The 18,535-nt window shown below is 44.1% G+C and overlaps 1 protein-coding gene across 1 annotated transcript; it reads left to right on the top strand.

Annotated features, from left to right (window-relative positions):
• Positions 1-15,673, top strand: TWSG1 (twisted gastrulation BMP signaling modulator 1). The gene is made up of 4 exons (XM_010211750.2): positions 1-123; positions 5,450-5,549; positions 8,911-9,177; positions 15,118-15,673. Exons 1-4 carry the CDS (start codon positions 1-3, stop codon positions 15,297-15,299), a joined length of 672 nt encoding a protein of 223 aa, XP_010210052.2. The 3' UTR covers positions 15,300-15,673.
• The last annotated feature ends 2,862 nt before the right edge of the window (positions 15,674-18,535 follow it).

The following is an 18,535-nucleotide window of genomic DNA, read 5'->3' as shown; positions in this document are numbered from 1 at the left end:
ATGAGGTGGCAGCGCGCGGCGGCGCCCGCCCTCGCCGCCCTCCTCGTGCTGCTGTGGGCGCAGGCGTCGGCGGGCTGCAACAAGGCGCTCTGCGCCAGCGACGTCAGCAAGTGCCTCATACAGGTACGGCCGCCTCTCCTCCCGCCGCTCTGCGTCGGGCCTGAGGAGGGTCCCGCGAGAGCAAGAACCTGTGCTTTGTGTTGAATAGTGCCTCCCGAGAAGGTCGTTGTGGAGCCCCGCACACGTAATGCAGCTTAACAGCCGTTTTATAGGTCTTAATAAGCGCATGTGCATATGCGCGTGGTTTTGGTCTTGTCTTTTTGCAGTGGAAGCAGTTTCAAGTCAAGGGCTAAGATTTTGGGGTTATTGTTAGAAGCCAGTTCTAGTCATGCTGTTAGATTTCAGTATCTTTATTCCTTACTGGTAATGTTATGAATAGATCCTGTAATTTCAGATATACCTTTGACTGGAAAGCTTTAGGTTGGACAAATAGTGTTCCTCAAAAATGCCCGTAAGCCATAACTTTGAATGTGCCTTGTCTGTCAACTCCTTAACTTGCAATCTCTTCACTTTCTTAAACCTTTTATTCCAGGTAAGTAGTTGGTGTCTGGTGCTTCCGTAATACAACATTTTTAAGGTAGATAGAAAAGATGCTTAAGAGCTCATGTGAAAGAGGGATGTGGAGTCACACGGTGCATCTGGAAAAACATGCGTCTCCTTTTTGATTAGGCAGACCTTTGATGTGACTGCTCGCTGTAATTACCCAGCTCTGAAAGCAAGCCTTTAAAAAGAAAAAAGACTTTTTGTTTGAGCTACTAAGCTCTTGTGTCCAGCTGCTGCTTTTGATTCCCTCCATGTTTGTCCATGCAGTGAAAGAAACAGAGTCAGGTATCTTACAGCATCGGTGAAGAGGTGCAGGGTGCAGACGAACAAAAGCTGCTTTTCTGAGCGAGATTGCAAGCACTTCTGGGAACTGCCAAGTCTTTATTTGCCAAAGGTGCTTTGAGGTTGTTTTCTGACTACATGTCAAAGAAAGCAGCCTTCGCCGAGTCGGCTGCAGCTTCTTTAGCAGAAGCTGTTCCTGGCTGCCTCTGTGGATTGGAAACCCAAAAGCAGAAGCATTGCAGATAAAAGGTCTCTGCGTCTCCCGGCTCAGCTGTTTTCCGTAGAGCCCACAGCACAAGGGCAGCTTTTGCCTTTTATTTTTTTCAAAGGTAACAACAGCCTCTTAGCTAATGGATAGGGCATCGTGTGGTGCGATGAGCTAACGCACTTTTCAGTTCCTTCCTGTTGCATTTTTCCATGTCACCAGAGGCTTGGAATCATTAGCAAGTAAGATGCCAGATGTTGGTGTACGAGGGCCTTGAATAGCCAGTGCAGTGTTGTATGTATTTAGGGAAAAAAGCGTTTGGTCTAGGGGATGTCTTAAACCAAAATAATGTCTCTCTAAGATTACTGGGGTAACTAACAGAATGTGAATGTTTGTCATCTGCGTGCAGAAAGCGAGGCTGCCTGTGTTGCAGAAATAACAAAACAAAAGACTTGGTCTCTTGAAAAGCATACAGTTAACATAAATATTTTCGCCAGCATGGCTAAAAGTCAGTACAGTCATTGCTGCCACTCCTTATGAGCAGCTTTCTGTTTAAGGGTGGTCCCTACATAAATATTTATGTTGTTAGATCCAGAACAGAGCATGAGATCAACAACTTGCCTGCACTCTGACTTCCTTTCGCATCTCAAGGGCTTCACTGGCGCTCTTGTGCTCTAGGTTTTGTGTTTGCCCCTGGAAAGATCTGTAAGAAAATAATTGGGGCATCTCTCTAAATGAGCGTAATGTTTGCAAAAACTTGTGCCTTCCTCTAGCTATTAAGGAGTTGTGGATGAGACTGGGATGTGTAAGTGGAGCGGGTGCACAAAATGAGTTCCCTTCAGGGCTTTGCTGTAGCTCCTTCCGTGTGTCTGGAATTAGGGCACTGAAGTCGACATCAGGCTGTCATCTTGCTGTTTTGCAGGTAGGTTACTGCATCCTGGTTGCACATGGCACGTGTTTTCCAGTGTTTGTTCCAAAACGTTTGCTGTTGACGTGGAGCACGTGGGTCGTTGCGACGTTTCCGCACGTAGAGCGATGGGAATGGCAGCTGGGGGAGTGGAAGTGGATTGTGTCCCTGCAGCACGGAGGAAGCCCTTGAAAGCAGAAACTTCTGGCGTGGGATGTTCCCATGACTGCTCTTGGCAAGCAGGTTCGGGAGGCAAGTCCCGCGCTGGCTCCCGAGGGGCGGCTGCAGCAGCAGCGTCGCCCGCGTCGTGCTGCGTCTCGCACTGCGACGGGCTCGTGACGTGCTGAGACCCCCGCTCTGTGGCCTGGCCTGCAACAACAACAAAAACACCCCCTTCCTCTCGGCCTCTGTGTTGCAGCTGCTGGTGGTGTGGAAGACGTACTTCATTGATGCCTCTTTTGGTAAAGCCTGCCAAAGATTTAGCAGAAAACACATGGTTAATTAAAGCCAGCATTGAAACACAAGCCGCTTTAAAATACTGCTGGGGGTAGGAAACAAACAGTGCTATAGTTCAGGCATGGATTTTGCAGCCTTCCAAGGAGGGGATTGTTCTAAAATCAGTGGGGACAAAATGCAAGAGTTTTTCTTGCAGATGCTATATGCCTGTAATAGCCTTGGTAGGTGCTGCTTCGTTCTGTTCAAAATCTTTCATCTTTATCTTCGCCTCCTGTTCAGCTTTGTCTGCAAACTTGCAAGTTCACTTGGAAGGGTTTCCAAGACTTCTTTCAGCCTTGCAGCGTGGAATAAACACCGTTTTTTTGCTTCGGGGCTTACGTATCTAAAAATTACTTCCAGTGTGTATTTTGTAGCTTTTACACGTAACACAGTGGGTTTGACAAAATAGATCTGTCTGGTTTGCTTCCAGGAGAGTTTGTGTTACTAAACTGTTCTAGGAAAAAACATTAGCTCTTTTTTTCTTCCAGTCCCCACTCTGTTTCGCAAAAATGTTGCCAACGCCTTCAGGTCCTGTTTCTCATTGCATGGAGAAAATGGTCCATGTCACTTCAAGAAAGCTTTGAAAAAATGCAGGTGTTAAATACCTGGTAAAAATACTTTATTTGCTTTCTGGAGCAGAAGTGCCTTTACTGTAGGAACATGTCTGCTTCCTACTTAATGCTCTATATTTGGACTAAGAGGCTTATTCTTGCCTGGCAAAATGCGTTTCCTGATGCACCTTCAGTAGTTCATCTGGGGAGGTTGCCAGGCTTGCTTATGAGCAATATTTTCTTCCACTGACGCCTCACCACCCCCAGCTATGACCAAGGAGCCTTTCTCATCCTGCTCCGCTCTCCCACGTCCCGTGGAGGCAGTCCTGTAAAAAGATGTATCCTGCGCAGGCATCCAGCGTGGATGAGTCACTCGGAGAACTCCGAAGCGGTTAAGGAAACCATGTACATATACACGCGTATACATGGGAAAACATCCAGTTATTGCACTAAAGAGGCAGTCAAACTCGGAGAAGAGGGAGCTGAGCAACTGCACAAGAGGCTAATGGGGCTGCTCTCTTCCTTCCAGCCTCCTGCACCAGCTCAGAGAAAAAAAGGCAAGTTACGATGCTCATAAGCCCTTCATATAAAAAATAACTTGTTAAAACATTAGTAGGTATAGTGATGCCATCCATACACGTATATGCACTGAGCAGAGCTTTTCCTGTTATGCTGCAAGTGTGAAATGTAGGGTTGCATTTAATTCTGTGCCAGTATTTTCCTGCCCTAGGCTCATATAGTGTAGCCTGTAAACTGAGTCAAATTTAGTGAGTTTTCTGGTCTCAATTGGTATATTACATTTAATAGTTTATTAACAGGGAGGAATAGCCTCCTCCCACGCACTGGCTTGTTGGTGTCTTTATTACGTTCAAGGTTGGTTGCCCAGCTTTACTGTTGAAGAACAAATACATAGGAGATTTTTAATGTTAACCCATATTCATATGATGCTCTGGCCAAGTTAAGAATATGTTATGGTTGTTCTACAAGTTGTTTTATTTGGGATCTGTATTCTCAAGACTGACACAATCTGTTTATCAAACAGTAAAATAAATATTTTAGAAATGCGTCATTCATTCACGTAAGTCATCTTGCTCAGTTCATGGTGTCTCCTCTTATGGAGCATTTTGTAGGTCTTACTAATGAGCCTGTTTTTCATCTTTCACTTGGAAACAGCATAGCAATAGGTGGCATTAAGAAATTTTGTGAAATAAGAAGTAAAGAAGAATCTTGGTAGTTTTGCAGTCTGTAACAGGCGCTTATTTAGGGTTGTCGGTGTGGCAGGATGAGGAAAGAAGGGCAGTATAAATGCACCCTGTGCTCTGCTGTTGATAGCAAAAGTGCTGCTCGAGTTGGCTGTAGAAATGCCTCTTGCGGTAACTTTCTTCTCTGCCTCATATTTCTTAGCAGTAGGAGGCAAAGGCTTGTTATTGAGTTGGCTTTCAGCTTCTTTCCCTTCCTTTAACCTAGCAGCTGAGGTCTGAGCCTGCCTCTCGTGAGTGGTGTCTTCAGCCAGCTGTGCTTACATAAGATGGAGCCTTCAGTGGCTATTCCAGGATAGGAATGAACCATCTTCCTTTCCTCTCTCTGTCCTCATTCCTTCACACACGCAGGGAGTTGCCATGCTTCAAAGTTTGCAAGTGTCTGTCTGCAGCAGCACTGCCAACGCCTCCAGGTGTGGGCAGTCGGAAGGAAGTTTGGAACATTCCTGCTTCCGTGCTCGTTCTGGCACGGTAGCATAATAAGTATTCAAGAAAAATACACATGCATCTGATTTCTCCTTTCTAGAGGCTACAGAAGCTTTGGAAGTGTCCCAGGACATTGTTTTTCTTAATAGCAAAAGTGAATCAGCTGGCCTGCTAGGGAAAAAAGTAGTCACTAATATTTAAAATACAGACCAATATGTAACAAGCTTTCAAGGTTATGCAAAATCTTGTGTTTCTCACTTCAGCAAGTAAGTTTCTTGTAGAATCCATGAGTAGGTGCAATGGTAGACATTGCATCTCTTCCTAAATGTGCACATGTTGCTTATGGTAGCTGTTTCCTTAGCTAAATTATAACTTACACGTACTATTTATGTATAAAGAAACATCCATCTTTAAACGTCCTGTTGCGATAGGAAAAACATTCAAAGAACCTGTAGATCCAGGCATACAAAGGTGTGAACAGGTCTCACACGAGTAGGATTTTTTTTTGCCTTTTACATGCTTGTTAGATGACTTGAGGTCTGTTTTTAGAACCTCAGCTTAGCAGAGCTTGCAAAGGCTCCTGCTGCCCAGCAGGATCGATTCTGTGGCTGGGGCTCCTCCACCCTTCGCTCGCTCTCTGGGCGTGCTTGGCTTTCTCCACACCGTGGCACGCTGAGGCGTCCCGCGCGGCCGCGCTGTAACGGGCCTGTGTTGTTTGCAGGAGCTGTGCCAGTGCCGCCCCGGCGAAGGGAACTGCTCCTGCTGCAAGGAGTGCATGCTGTGCCTGGGCACGCTGTGGGACGAGTGCTGCGACTGCGTGGGTAAGTCTGCCATCCCGCGCCCCGGAGCTCCGCGCTGCCCCGCCGGCCCCGCCGCATCCGGCCTTCGGGCACCCCGGAGCTCCTTCTGGGGGTGCTGGGCGAGGAACCAAGTGGTAGGAGGGCCTTTGTTTAATGGAGTGGGTGGTTGCGGTACTCCACATTGCACTTGGTTAACGTCGTGGTAACCAGCCGCTAATTTTGTCTCAAAGACATAAGCTCCTTTTGAACTGTCACCTTAATGAAACTCCGTTGGAGACTGCATGGAAAGGTTTCTTGCTGTGAAGTGCACCAGCAAATACCATGAGGTGGCAATTCCTTTGGGTTTGCTTGGAACTCGCAGTGGATATGGGTGGCCCAACTGTTTTCAGGCAACTTTTATAAATAAAAAGAGCTCTCTCTGGAGCGTAGGGAAGAGGCAGACCCGTTGTTGCCATGACAGCCTGGACAAGAGGAGCTTTTGGAAAGGTTCCTCTCCTGCCATTCAAAATCCTTCTGCCTTCCGCGAATGGATTCATCTCAATTGCTATTCCTGTACCAGCTTCTCAGTCTGCTTGCTTCTTCTCTGAATTTGCACCGATGGTTAGCCTCAAAATGTTCCTTTCCAAAGCAGGTCATTGCTTCTCCCGCTCCACAGAGATGTGCACATGTGGTCTGACATCCTGTTCTGGATAGTTTGCCTGTGTTTCTTCTCTCTATCAGCAGTGGAGAGGTGAATCCCTGTGCAGGTGTGATTCTTCCAGGTGGTATAAAGTGTTTCCAGCCCCTGTGCTGGGTCTTAGAGGTTTTTTGACTTTTTTTTTTCCTCCAGTGGTCTCCTTGCAAAGTAAAATGGAAGTTTCTTTTTTCCCTATTTTCTTCCCCCTTCTGATATCTGTTTGATGTTTTTAATGTAAAAGTAAAGCATGCAGTTGCCATGTGAGGTAGGGAATGGGGCAGCAGATTGTTTCCCTCGCTCAGAACCATTCTCTGCTGGAGAAAGCAAACTTTATTGTGCAGATGTTCTGTAGGCAGAAGCAGTACTTGGTTCTTGGGATTATGAAAAAAAGAACCAAGTCCAAACATAGGTTTAATTCTAAATCTGCACGTTACTCCCTGTTCTGCAACTGTTTTGCTAGTACAGAGAGGAATTAACAGGGCTTTGGTTTAAGTTTCCCAGTTTTAATTAATCTAAAACATCTCTTGATAGTTCTGCCAGTGCCTCAGTTCTTGTTGCTTCTCTGTTTCTCCTTGTGTGAATATCAGTGGGAAGAACAGGCGCTGGGAGAGCAGGGGTTCACAAGGGATTTTTCTTTTTTTGGTGGTGGAGTCAGGGAAGAGATTTCCCTGTGGTTCTTAGTGTAGCCAAATATGTCTTACTCAAACGAAGCAATAGGAGTGCAAGGCATCCACTGCTGCTTGGAGAAGAGATCTTTGCTAATAAGTATTAGCTCAGTTGGTAAAAAGACTTAGGTGTCAGCTGAAGTGGATGTGTTTGTTCCTTAGCAGTTGTTTGTATGCTGAGGTTTTGTTTTAATTTTGTCCAAAGCTATGGTATTAAATACTAAACCACTTTTTAAACAGTAAGAGTGAAGAAGGTTGGTGCAATCAGTAGTTATCTGTTAAACTATGAGGAATGGTTTCCTGGTATCGGATCTTAATGTAGTATTTTTTGTTGCATTGATATGTACACAAAGTGTGCACATCCTGCAATATTTTGATATACATTCCTGATAAGCATGTTGATCTTTTTTTTTTCTTGTGTATTTGTCATCAGTGAAAACCATATTCTGAATCCAAGCTGAGAGATGCAGCCTCTAGAAAACCTCACTGCTTTCCACTTCACAATATTTTTACAGTGACATCCAATAAACTTTGTCGATGTGTCTATACCAAGCTCTTACCCAATTTGAGAACTTTCAAATGAAAATTTTGATAGACTTCCTTTATTAAGTTATGTTGTGAATATGCTAAGTGAGTTTTTTTTCTACCCAATACTTAGGTCACCTTTCTAGGAATTGCCTGACTTGTACTGTCAGTGCTTTTAAATGCTGATAATGCTAAACTGCATGCTTGAGATATGGGAGGTCTCATGCTGAAAGCATGATGGGCAAAACTCATTGTTTTCTTCATCGCAAAAATCATATCTACTTAAACTGAAAAGGGTGTTTTTTTAGTTTTTTGTTTTTTGTTTTTTTGTATATAGTTCTAATTAAACCCACTCTCAGAAACTGGGTCTTAATGCATCTACAGGGCAGGAGATGCTTTTCTGATCTGGTGCAGGTATATCTTGAGCATGTCTATCTCCCATTGCTCTCATATAAGCCTCTCTGAGGACTGGTGTGCCTGGTAGCTGTAGCTACCTAAAACTGTGTCTGTGAAACTACTCAAAATCACATCTAGATACACATGAGGAAAATGGATTTCTCTTTGGTCAGGTGACTTCCAGTAGTGTTTTATCACTTCTGAATATAACTAGCTATACCGCCATAACTTTTAATTGTAAAATGGATGGTTTCTATGTTCAGATCAAGTGAAGGTACCTTTCAGTTTCATTACTGGCTATAAATGGTAGCACTTATATTGTTAATGAAAGTCTGGCACCTGCGTTGCATATCACAAACACTTGGCAGGAAGTGGAAAGGAGGATTAAAATAAAGGATATTTGGTTTCAAAAAAAATACCACAAAAGATGGTGAAAAATGAGGAAGTGGTAACCTGAAATAAGCAGTTTGCCTGTAGTGATCCTTCCAACCGAGCAGCAAAACTAGTGTCACCCCGGCTGTCTCCGGGAAGGCAAAGTAATTCACATTGTGATTTCACATTCACATTTCACATTCACATTGTGCTCTCTCCTGATATTGATCTTGGCACCTGGAAGATGACGAGTAACGTCTACTGCATTCCTGAAGCAGATGAGCTTGAATACTTGAGTTATGATCAAAAGTTTCATGTACCTCAGGATTTGTTGAGATGGTATCTTCTTTCAGTCATAAGCTTTCGTTTCAGGTTTATTCTGGTAGCATTTATAGTGTGCTTTTCTCTTTTCCTAGGGGGAACAAACCTTTCGTTGAACTTTCCATACTCTCAACTGAAATGCTAGTATAAAAAGGGAAGTGAAATGCTATACAGGAGAGGTTTTCTTGTGAGGTCTTTTTCCCTGGATCTCTCAGGTTGCCTGTGTGCTCTGTACAGCTCTGCAGAGTTCTGAAATCTACCGTATTGGAAACCAGTCCTGCTGCGTTTGCTGGTTTCTGCCGCTGAGTTCAGAGGAGGGGAACTTACAATAGAGTCCTGTTTTGCGTAACAAGAAACAATTTCTCTTGCATTTGAGGCAGAGTTCGGGCAGTTTTGTGTCACTTACCACTGTCCCATCCCTCTGCAGGCATGTGCAATCCTCGCAATTACAGCGATACACCTCCCACGTCCAAGAGCACTGTGGAGGAGCTGCACGAACCAATTCCTTCACTTTTCCGGGCACTCACAGAAGGGGATACTCAGCTGAACTGGAATATTGTGTCCTTCCCTGTAGCAGAAGAACTGTCACATCATGAGAATCTAGTATCCTTTCTAGAAACGGTGAACCAGCCACAGCACCAGAACGTCTCCGTCCCAAGCAACAATGTCCATGCACCTTACTCTAGTGACAAAGGTAACAAGTGTGGTGTCTAAATCCTTAATGTTTCTTCTGGTGTCTTTTAGGAGGAGCCCTTTCAGTGTATTTTCTTCGCTCACTCTTTCCTTTCCAGATATGGTGTGTGAAAAGTGTGTACCTTTGAATGTGACGTAACAAAAGGGGTGAAACAAACGTGGAGAAGGAAAGATGCTGTGGAAGTGCCTGGTGGTCTTGGAGAGTATTGAAGTACATGAGTTTGTCGCTTCTCGAATTCTTCCTGCAGCATGATGTAGCGTGTGCATGTTATTTTATGTGCACACGCTAACAGTAGATGCTTCTGGAACCTGAAACAGTCACCTGGGCCTTAGGAGACAGGGCAGACCCGAAACTGAATGCAGATCCCATGTGAGTGCAGAGCGAGGGAGCTGAAACGTGTGGCTTTAGGGACTTGAGAAAGAAACATCCCCTAAGCCACTACCTCCAGAATAGGTGTTTAATTCTAGGATCTGAGTTGGCATAACTTGAACTTGAGTGATGGAAATTCAAGATTAGTAACAAATATCAGCAGGATTAGCAAGGTCACTCTTAATATTTGGGGGGGAGGAGGTGACAGGATCTTAAAATAAGTAATTTGGGGAACATTTTTTTCAATGTACAGACTCATTCCCCTTGTGCTCGCTTTTAATTCAGAGGACAGACTATGTCATTAGCTGGAGAATAAAAGTGATATTTTGAGGTAGTGATGACAGTGGGATAAGGAAAGTTTTCTCTGCATGATTTGCATGCTAAACCTGATTTTTTTTCCTTTGAAAATCTTTACCTCAGATTCATAAGGATCTCATAAGTAGTTCTTAGTAAAACTGCTGCTTAACTGAAAAAAAGCATCTGATTTGTTTTATTATAGTATAATTAATACTGCGCTTCTCTTCTGAACCTTTAATATGAGTAACTCTGTATGCTGCTGTTGTGATGACTTTTTTTTAATCTTAACCATGAAAGATACCCTAAAGGATGGGCATGTTGTTCTTCCATACCGTTGTGAACCTTTGGCCTAGTTACATTTCGGAGCAAGGCTGCTATTGATCACGTGGAATTGTAATGGCAACTTTTCTAATTTCCCTCGGTTAAAGCACGTTAGAAAAATAAATGAATTCCAGAGCCAGGAAACCAGATGGTCAGCAAACATCTCATTCATGTGTTTCTGACGTTTATTAAAACACTTGCTCTCCATTCTGAGAACGATGCAGAGAGCCATGTTAAATGGCAAGCCACAAAGAGCCATGTGTGCAAACAGTGCAGTATTGCAAACAGTACAGTATTTAAAGATGTAAATGATACTTAAAGAAAAATCATGCTTGGAACGGTCTTGAATATAGCCCAGTGTATTTAGGTGCTACAGCCCAGACGGCAGTTGCCCGACAGTCCTTTACTACCATACCAACAGGGTGGACTAATGATAGTTTTGGATTTAACTTGGAATTTGAAATGCAATTCAAGGGAGTGCAGAAATTTTGAGTATAACAAAACAGAAAAATCCATAACTTTGCATTTTTTTTTTCTTACTGAAAGTCTCCTTCATTTCATTTAGTGAGAATGTTTTTGAGATTAGGTTCAGAGAGCTTTCATAGAAATGATGACATTCCAAAAATAACAGCTGTATTTGGAAATAGTCACCAAGTGCCACTGGTGTTCAGACACTTCAGTAGACACTTAGAGTAGAAATAAGTGTCAGATATTTTCTTACAGTTGCTCACTATTGGTCTCCTCCATCTTAGTAGTCAGCAAAGAACCAGAAAAGGTAGAAAGTGGCTTTCAAAATCCTATAGTTTAAGAAGCTAACTAGGTGACCCTGCTGAGGAGTGTCGCATGGTTGCAGTGTAGATGATGATTTGTAGTGCTCTGCTTGTGAAGAAGTCCCATTACAGTTTGCTCATAAAACCCAGGTGTCTATCACAGATGTTCTGTCAGAGCACAAGAAGGTTCTGACTTCTCCCCACACTGCACCACTGCCGGGAGTAGAGGGAGTCTACTCACTTGCCTACTCACTTGCAGTATATTCAGGTCTAACCTACAGTGGAAGAGACTGAAGACACAGGATCTTAACCCCTTCCTTCTGCTCAAACATTGCCCTCGGATTCATTGTAGATCTTTCCAAAAGAGATGTCCTTCAGAGGGTAGACTAGGTAGTGGGCTTCAAGGGCATGACATTTGGGAGGTTGCAAAAGATACCTTTAACAGAGCAGGAACACACGTGCTTTGTTTTCTTTACAGCATGGTGTCTTCTCCGTGGTGTGGGCGGCCCGCGGGTGCCGGCATGCTTGGCTGTGGTGTGGTGTGCTGGCAGGAGACTCTCTCTTGTTGCCTGTCAGGAGAGAGGAGGCCAAGGAGAGGTAGTTTTAGGGAAGGGGACAGTAAACTGTGTGGCATTTCATGGAAGGCATCCCAAAATTTTGGAAGGTTCTGTATAAAAATACCCCATGTCATGTTGTGTATGCAGTTCTGATTCTAATTTCAGCACAGATTCATGTAGGGATTGATGTTTAACTGGTCTAAGATGCCAGATTGTGCTGCATTCAACCTGGGATGTGTGCCAGAAAAAGCAATGCTAGCCACAGGAACCCAACAGTTTGGTGTTTGAGATATCTGAAGCCACTGGGCCCTGACAGGACTGCTGTGGATCACTGAGGAGCTGGAATGTGGTGGGATATAAAGCATTCCTTTCTAGCCCTGCCCTACTGTGAGCTATTAAACCTTGAACGTGCCCGTTATTATCTTAATGAGTGTCTTCCCTTTCCTCCTGTGAACTGGCTTTTGGCTTTTTAGCAGCCAAAGTACGTGGAACTGCTGGAGCTAGTGGAATTCTTCAAGCCAGTGGGTTGTTGTGTTTTTTTTGTTGTTGTTTTTTTTTTTTTTTGCATTTGAGTTGTTACTTCAGAAAGGATTGCAAAGATTATTATTATAGGATTACTTTTATACTTTATTCTTATATATCGTCTAACTTCTCGCTGCTTCCCTTGAAGCTCTGAACTGCAAGCTGAGATGTTTAACGGAGCTTAATTGTTTCAGATCATGACAGGATGTTGGCGAGGGAGCGAGAGGGAAGCAGAGAAGCTTTTGGCAGCTGATGAAACAAAATCTGTGCTGGAGTTGAGGGCTTCTTACTTCAACCACTTGGTGACATTGTAGATGGTGTCAGCTCTGCACTTCCCTTAAGTGCCAGCTGGATAGAGAGGATCTAAAAATCCTGAGAAGGACAACCACATCTGTAGGTGCCCTTGGAGCCCATTAAAAATTGCCTTTTTTTTTTTTAATTTCTGACTGTTATAAAATGGTACGGTGGCCTCACTAAAATGCCCGGTTACCTTGCTAAAATGCTGTTAGAGCTACTGATAAATCAGCAGACATTTTTTAGGACCTTTAATTTCAAAGATGGTTTGTGGGGAGCTGCAGTTAACTGGGAAAGTTCTTTTTCATCTTCAAAAACAAAAAAAAATGTTTTTTCTTAATTTACAGTAAGTAGTTGTTTTCTACCCTCTGACTTGCTGAATTCTGCTGTAGCGTGCCAGCGTAAGCCTTGCTCACAGCACAAAGGGTAACATAAAGTACAGAGGAAACAGGAGTCCATTTCTTCTGGTTGTTTTGAATTTGGACTTGATCCTACACCGCTCTTCCTCTCACGTAACCTTCATTCAGTACGGACGGAGAAGAGGTGAAAACCCTTTATGTTCTGATAAAAATTGCTGTGTGGCTGCGCTTCCCCCGCTTCCCTCTTCCCACCTGCCGAGGCCCTGTTCTGGAGGCCTTTCTGTGTGAAAGTTGCCGGAGCGCTCCCGAAAGTGCCTGAACGGCATCCGAGCGAGCCGTCGGCGAGTGAGCAATACCCTGTCTGTCTGCGGCGATGACTGCGTAATTGGGCGTCTGAAGCCATTTAAATACTCGCCAGCGTCCCCAGGAAGCCTGTAGATACCTTTGGCTTTGGGGTTGTTTCTGTAGCTGAACAAGAGAGATTCTGTGCTTCATCTGGGGAACTGCTGTGGCCTGTAGTAACTGGAGGGGGGCGGGTCTTCAAACTGGGTGTGAAGGAGATGGCCGGTGCGCAGAATCCGTGCGGCACATCGAGACCAGCCTGTGTCTCTGCACGGAGCCCGGCGCGCCGGGACGGCCGTCTCCCCCTGAGGGTTTCCTCAGCGCCTTCTCGCCAGCCGGGCCCTGGCAGCCGCGCCAGGCGCTGCTGGGGACCTCTCTACCCTTTAGGATACGTGTCCTTACTGAAACTGTGAGGGCACAGACTGCTTTTAAGCAGAGGTTTTATTTCTCCAAGGACTCTCTTCCTCTGCTTGCTAAGGCCCCCGGCTTTATTAGAAAGCGTGCCAAGAGCAGGACAGGGTTTTTATAGCTTTGGTGGATTTTGTTGACGTTCCCAGCAGTGCCTCAAGATTGCTTGGAAAGCCACAGCTTTCCTCACTGCACAGCTTTCCTGTTTGGTCCATCTGGTTAGAGAAACAACGTGCTCCAGCTACGCACTTGCCCTTCCTCCTCAAGACTCATATTGCTTGTTGCACAGCATGCAGTGTCTGCAAGAAGTGCACATCAGAGCCTGAACACAGAGGTTTAATATCTTTCTTTTGGTAGCCTGGCCGTACATCGGGTGACCCTCTTGCAGCTCTTCAGGTAGCTCAGCAGTTGTAGAGTGGCCAGGTTTCCCCCAGGTGTGTTTCCATAAATGACGAGTCTAGAGGGTGCCAGTGTTTCCAGGTGTCCAGGAGGAGGAAGCCCCCATAGAAACGTTAGCAGCTTCGTTGTGCTCCCGTTCTGTACGTTGCGTTGGGCCTTGCGAGGCGTCCAAGAGCCAGGGCACCATAGAGGTGTCTGTCATCCCTGCAGGACTGCTCAGGTCAGGCGATCTCTGGAGTGCTGGAGCTTCTTGCTGGCCTCTGCTTTAGGAGCTCGCCGTGAGAGCTGCGTCCCACGGAGGCAGCTGATAACCACACTCGGGTGCAAGAGGCAGAATCAGTGCTGTGGTTAAGAATCTCACTGCTCCCCCTTCTCCATAAGCAGTCAACAAAAATAAAACACTGACTTGGCAGGTCTGTTTGGATGACATTTTTCCAACCTGTCTTGGTCAGCATGTTTCTCCGGGAGACCTGTACCTTATGCAAGTAGTAGTGGTTGGCTGGAAACTCGCTTGACTTCTCCACACATGGATCAGTCTGTGTGCAAGGGAGACGTGCCTGTAGGCAGCCTTCTGTTGAGCTTTCCCCAAAGTTTCCTGTGTTGTGTGTGATACAACCAAGATCCTCGAGGCGATGAACCGTTGCAGTGTAATCATCCAGTGTGCACAGAGGAAAATTGTTAGAATCCATCAGCTCTGAGAATTAAAAGTAGCCTTCGTTTTTGTTCTACTGTTGTGGTGAATGCTGCAACTCCAACTTTGGGTTATGCCACCAAACTTTCATTTCACACAGTTGCACGAATCCTTGAGCAACAAAGTCGGCCTTCTGAGAGAAAGGGGTTTTCAGTCTTGCTAGCAAAGGAGGTGTTGCTTTACAAAAGAAGTGTGCAGCTTCAAGTTGAGGAAAACAAGATTCTCCAGCTCTGTGATTTAATATGGTGTAAGAATACTGTCAAAATGTGGAGGGAATGTCTAAGTGCGTGTTTATTTTTTTATTAAATTTTGAAAACTAAGCTTTTCATTATAGCATTTAATAACTGCTGGCAACTGTAAACCTGTTAACTTGGTGGCACAGATTTTACTTTCAGAGAACATTTGCTTGTTTGTTATTTTAACTTGGCTCGTTTTAAACCCTTTTTTCCCCCCTTGTCGCTCAGTCTTAATAATTTGCACCCCAACTTTGAGGTGAATGTTTAATTTTTTTAACTAAACTTTTGAAGTGTTTTGAACCTTTTTTTAACTAAACTTTTAAAGTGTTTTGAACATTTTTAAACCAAACTCCTTTTTCCTTCCCCCTGGTGTAGAGCACATGTGCACTGTGGTGTATTTTGACGACTGCATGTCGATACATCAGTGCAAGATCTCCTGCGAGTCCATGGGAGCGTCCAAATACCGATGGTTTCACAACGCCTGCTGCGAGTGTATCGGGCCAGAATGCATCGACTATGGCAGCAAAACTGTAAAATGCATGAACTGCATGTTCTGAAGCAGGAAAACTGTAAAATAGTAACACAGAGGCCAAAGTATTCTCTCTCAGCTAAAGAGATGGGGATTGGAAATGCTGCATTCTGGTGGAATACCTACTGGTTGCAGTTAAATGTAGCTGGCTTGAGAAAAGATGTATAAAATTTGAAATCTTTTTGTTTTATTCTTTTTTTTTTTAATCTCACGTAAACAAGGCTAAGTAGTAGAGTTGCAACCATTATGTTTATCTTTATTTCTGGTCAAGTGGTACGGCCATGCTCATACTCACTGTCCCGATTGTTTAGCTTTGATTGGAATGTATTGACTATACTGTATACCTAGTAGGTAGAAACCTTAGAGTAGGGAAACCTTAATAATATGGTAACAAGATTCCCAGCTCCTGAGTCTGACAAGTAATCAAGTGGATACTGTTGTATTTGGAGGAGAGGGGACGGGGTAATTTTCTGCTTTACTACCTTCTATTCTTGAGCTTAGCTTTCTGTTGTGGAAAGGATATGTGGGGAAAGAAAAATTCTTTTAACTCATTCCTTCTCTTCAAGTTCAAAACCTGGGCTGTCATGGATAAAATCCTAACTTCCTAGAAGGGCGGCTCAACAGAACACTGTGCATGAAACACTTTCCCTCCCCAGACATTCAGTCTAGTAAAGGAAACATGAACGTTTACTTTACGAAGTAAAAGACTGAATGCATAAAGAAAAACGAACAACATGACCTAGCAAGTGCCACAGGGTGATCAGTCGAGCAGCTGGTAGCAGGCCCTTGTCACATGTAGTAGCTTGCTGTGAATATTTATTCCAAAACCTACTTCTATTTTTTTTCCCCTCGAAGTCACTGATGAAGGGAAGATGAGTCTTGAAGCGAAGCGAGGATGCTCTGAGTCAACAGTGTTCTGTCCATTTTGCTAAGTCAAGTTTTAATATGCTGGCTATTACAGGGCAATTAATATGACCCTATTAGGTCGCTATTGGTAATGGTACTAAGTATAAAGTAGGAATAGTTAATGATCAGCTTTTGCTATTTATAATAATGTTGGGTTTAGCGCCTTATTTTTTTAACATATTTATGTATTATTTACAAAAACTGTTGGTTATTCGTGTTTTTGCCACTAGCCTCAGCCTGGGCAGACCAAACTGCCTTCGCAAATGCAAGCAGTCATTTTAAAATTGTTTAATTCATTCTTGTGAAATAATGTTGCTCACTCTCATTTCTTCAGTCTCTTTTTCAGCTATACAGAAGTACTTGAAAAATGATTGTTTGTTGTTCTGAACTAGTGGATAATGAAATAAATTCCTACTTAAACTTGGGATGAAGTGGGGAAAAATGATAGATGTGGATAGAAAAACTTAAGTTATGATGGAGGAGTTGGTCTTCCCTTGTTTGCAATATCTTATGTTATCTTTTATTCTATGTGAGTTTCTTTAAAATGACTGGAGAGGAAGAACATGTAAGAGTAGCTTTGACCCCTTGCTTTTAGCTGGAGGAGGATGCATCATTTTTGATCAAAATAGAAAGCATACAGTAAGTGTGCCTGCAGATCATACTAAAGATTTTGCCATGATAGACTACTTGAAACAACTAAAATAAAATTACAGTTCAAAATCTTCTTGGGGAAGAAACAGAGCTGATGCTTTTGGAGAGGAGCCTGCTGCCATGGACGTGTGACACGATGTTCATTTACATCACTATGATTTCACTATGAGGGCAAGGCAAAGGAATAGTGTGGGTGGATAACAGGAGGGTAGAAGAGACTCTCCTAACAAACGGCCAGGAAAAATTGTGGAAAACACGTTCAGAATTTGATGCATCTGTGTAATGGGCCTGAAAGTCGGTGGTGAGGATGCAAACTTTGAGGCTTGCCTTATTTTTGTAATTTTTGATGCTGTCTAGTGTTTGCTGCCAGCGTTGTGTGTATGCAAATGGCATACAGCAACATCAAACGTATTTTATTACTATAAGTGTTTTAAGAGGTATTTTAATAAAAAGATATTACTGGTCTATGTGGCTCCTTTCTCATCATTTTTTCAGGGCAAAAGTTACCTGGAAGCATATTATGGAAGTACCATTGTTATTGTTCTAAACTGATAGAATAATATATCTGAGAAGGGGTTGAATACCTTTTGTTATTCTTTATCTCAAAGTAGACAAATACATAAAAATTCTAGTTTCTTCACCTTCGCATTCTGAAAACTTAAGAAATGAGAATGTAATTCTGGAAATACTGGTGTAACACAAGAGGGAATGGGTTGTCACTGTAGGGTGAAGTCAGAGGAACAGAGTCCAGGACAGGACCGGGCCATCCCAGCCGGCTGAAGTGGGAATGTGGTGGGAGCTGGAGGGAGCTTCAGGGAATGTCTCCCACTGGAGGCCAGGCCATGCTGCCTTCCCTGCCATCAAGATGATGAGAAGATGATGAGATTTCTGGCAGAGACACAAACTAGAGTGCAGTGTATACTCTCTTTTTTTCCTTTAGGACAGGTTCTTTCTTAAGGTCTAAAAGGAGAAGAAGAAAAATCACCTGAACTGGAGCACTAGTAGCTCAGCTAAGTCTGTCTGGCAGCATGAAATTGGAAACAGGTTTGCGCACAACGGATGCATCTTAGGATGCTTCAGCTGAACGCTAGGACCAGCCTTTTGGCTGATTGAGCCGGGTGTACCTGTGTGGCTGCTCCCCAGATTGTAGCGAGGCCCAGCAGCAGCAGAGGTTTGGATTCCACAAGCCTGGGAACGATGCCGCCGTACGTCGGAGAGGACACGGGGATTTGGAAGCTCCTGTCAATCTTTTATTTGCCAGGGCACGGCAATCCTGTGAGGATGGGAGCTCTGTAAATCCTGGAAACTCACCTTCCTGACACCTTCTTGCAGTTGAAGAGCTCTCTGAAAATCTTTTTTTTTTCTCTCTCTCTCATAAGCACTCGTTGGTCCCAAATTTCGGAAGCACTGATACCCTGCAAAGCCGGTGAGTGATGTGGTCGTTGCTTTTACGGGATTTCTTGGGGCTCCTAGCATGCTTTTAATAAATCCAGTGAATTTTGGATCTAGTATTTTGGAAATGATCGAAGGCACCCGCTCCTATCTCTAATACCAACTGAGTTTATTCAGCTACCGTCCTGCTTGTGGTCGCTTCCCGTTGGTTTTTCTGGCTGCGTTGCTGCAATAGGGCTGTGCCAGCCCTGGTGGCCGGAGGAGGTGAGGGGGGCCCAGCCCCAGAGGCTGAGCACACGTCCCATGAGGCACATG

This window comes from Tinamus guttatus, unplaced genomic scaffold (assembly GCF_059628265.1).
Source record: "Tinamus guttatus ecotype Peru unplaced genomic scaffold, ASM5962826v1 Tinamus_guttatus_pri_ptg000203l, whole genome shotgun sequence".
Lineage (NCBI taxonomy): Eukaryota > Metazoa > Chordata > Aves > Tinamiformes > Tinamidae > Tinamus > Tinamus guttatus.
The sequence above is the reverse complement of the archived record's forward strand: the minus strand, read 5'-3'. Positions and strand labels throughout refer to the sequence as shown.

Coding starts and splice junctions, on each gene's coding strand:
- TWSG1 (XM_010211750.2), top strand. CDS start 1: ATGAGGTGGCAGCGCGCGGCGGCGCCCGCCCTCGCCGCCCTCCTCGTG. Junction 124..5,449: donor TCAGCAAGTGCCTCATACAG/GTACGGCCGCCT, acceptor TGTTGTTTGCAG/GAGCTGTGCCAGTGCCGCCC. Junction 5,550..8,910: donor CGAGTGCTGCGACTGCGTGG/GTAAGTCTGCCA, acceptor ATCCCTCTGCAG/GCATGTGCAATCCTCGCAAT.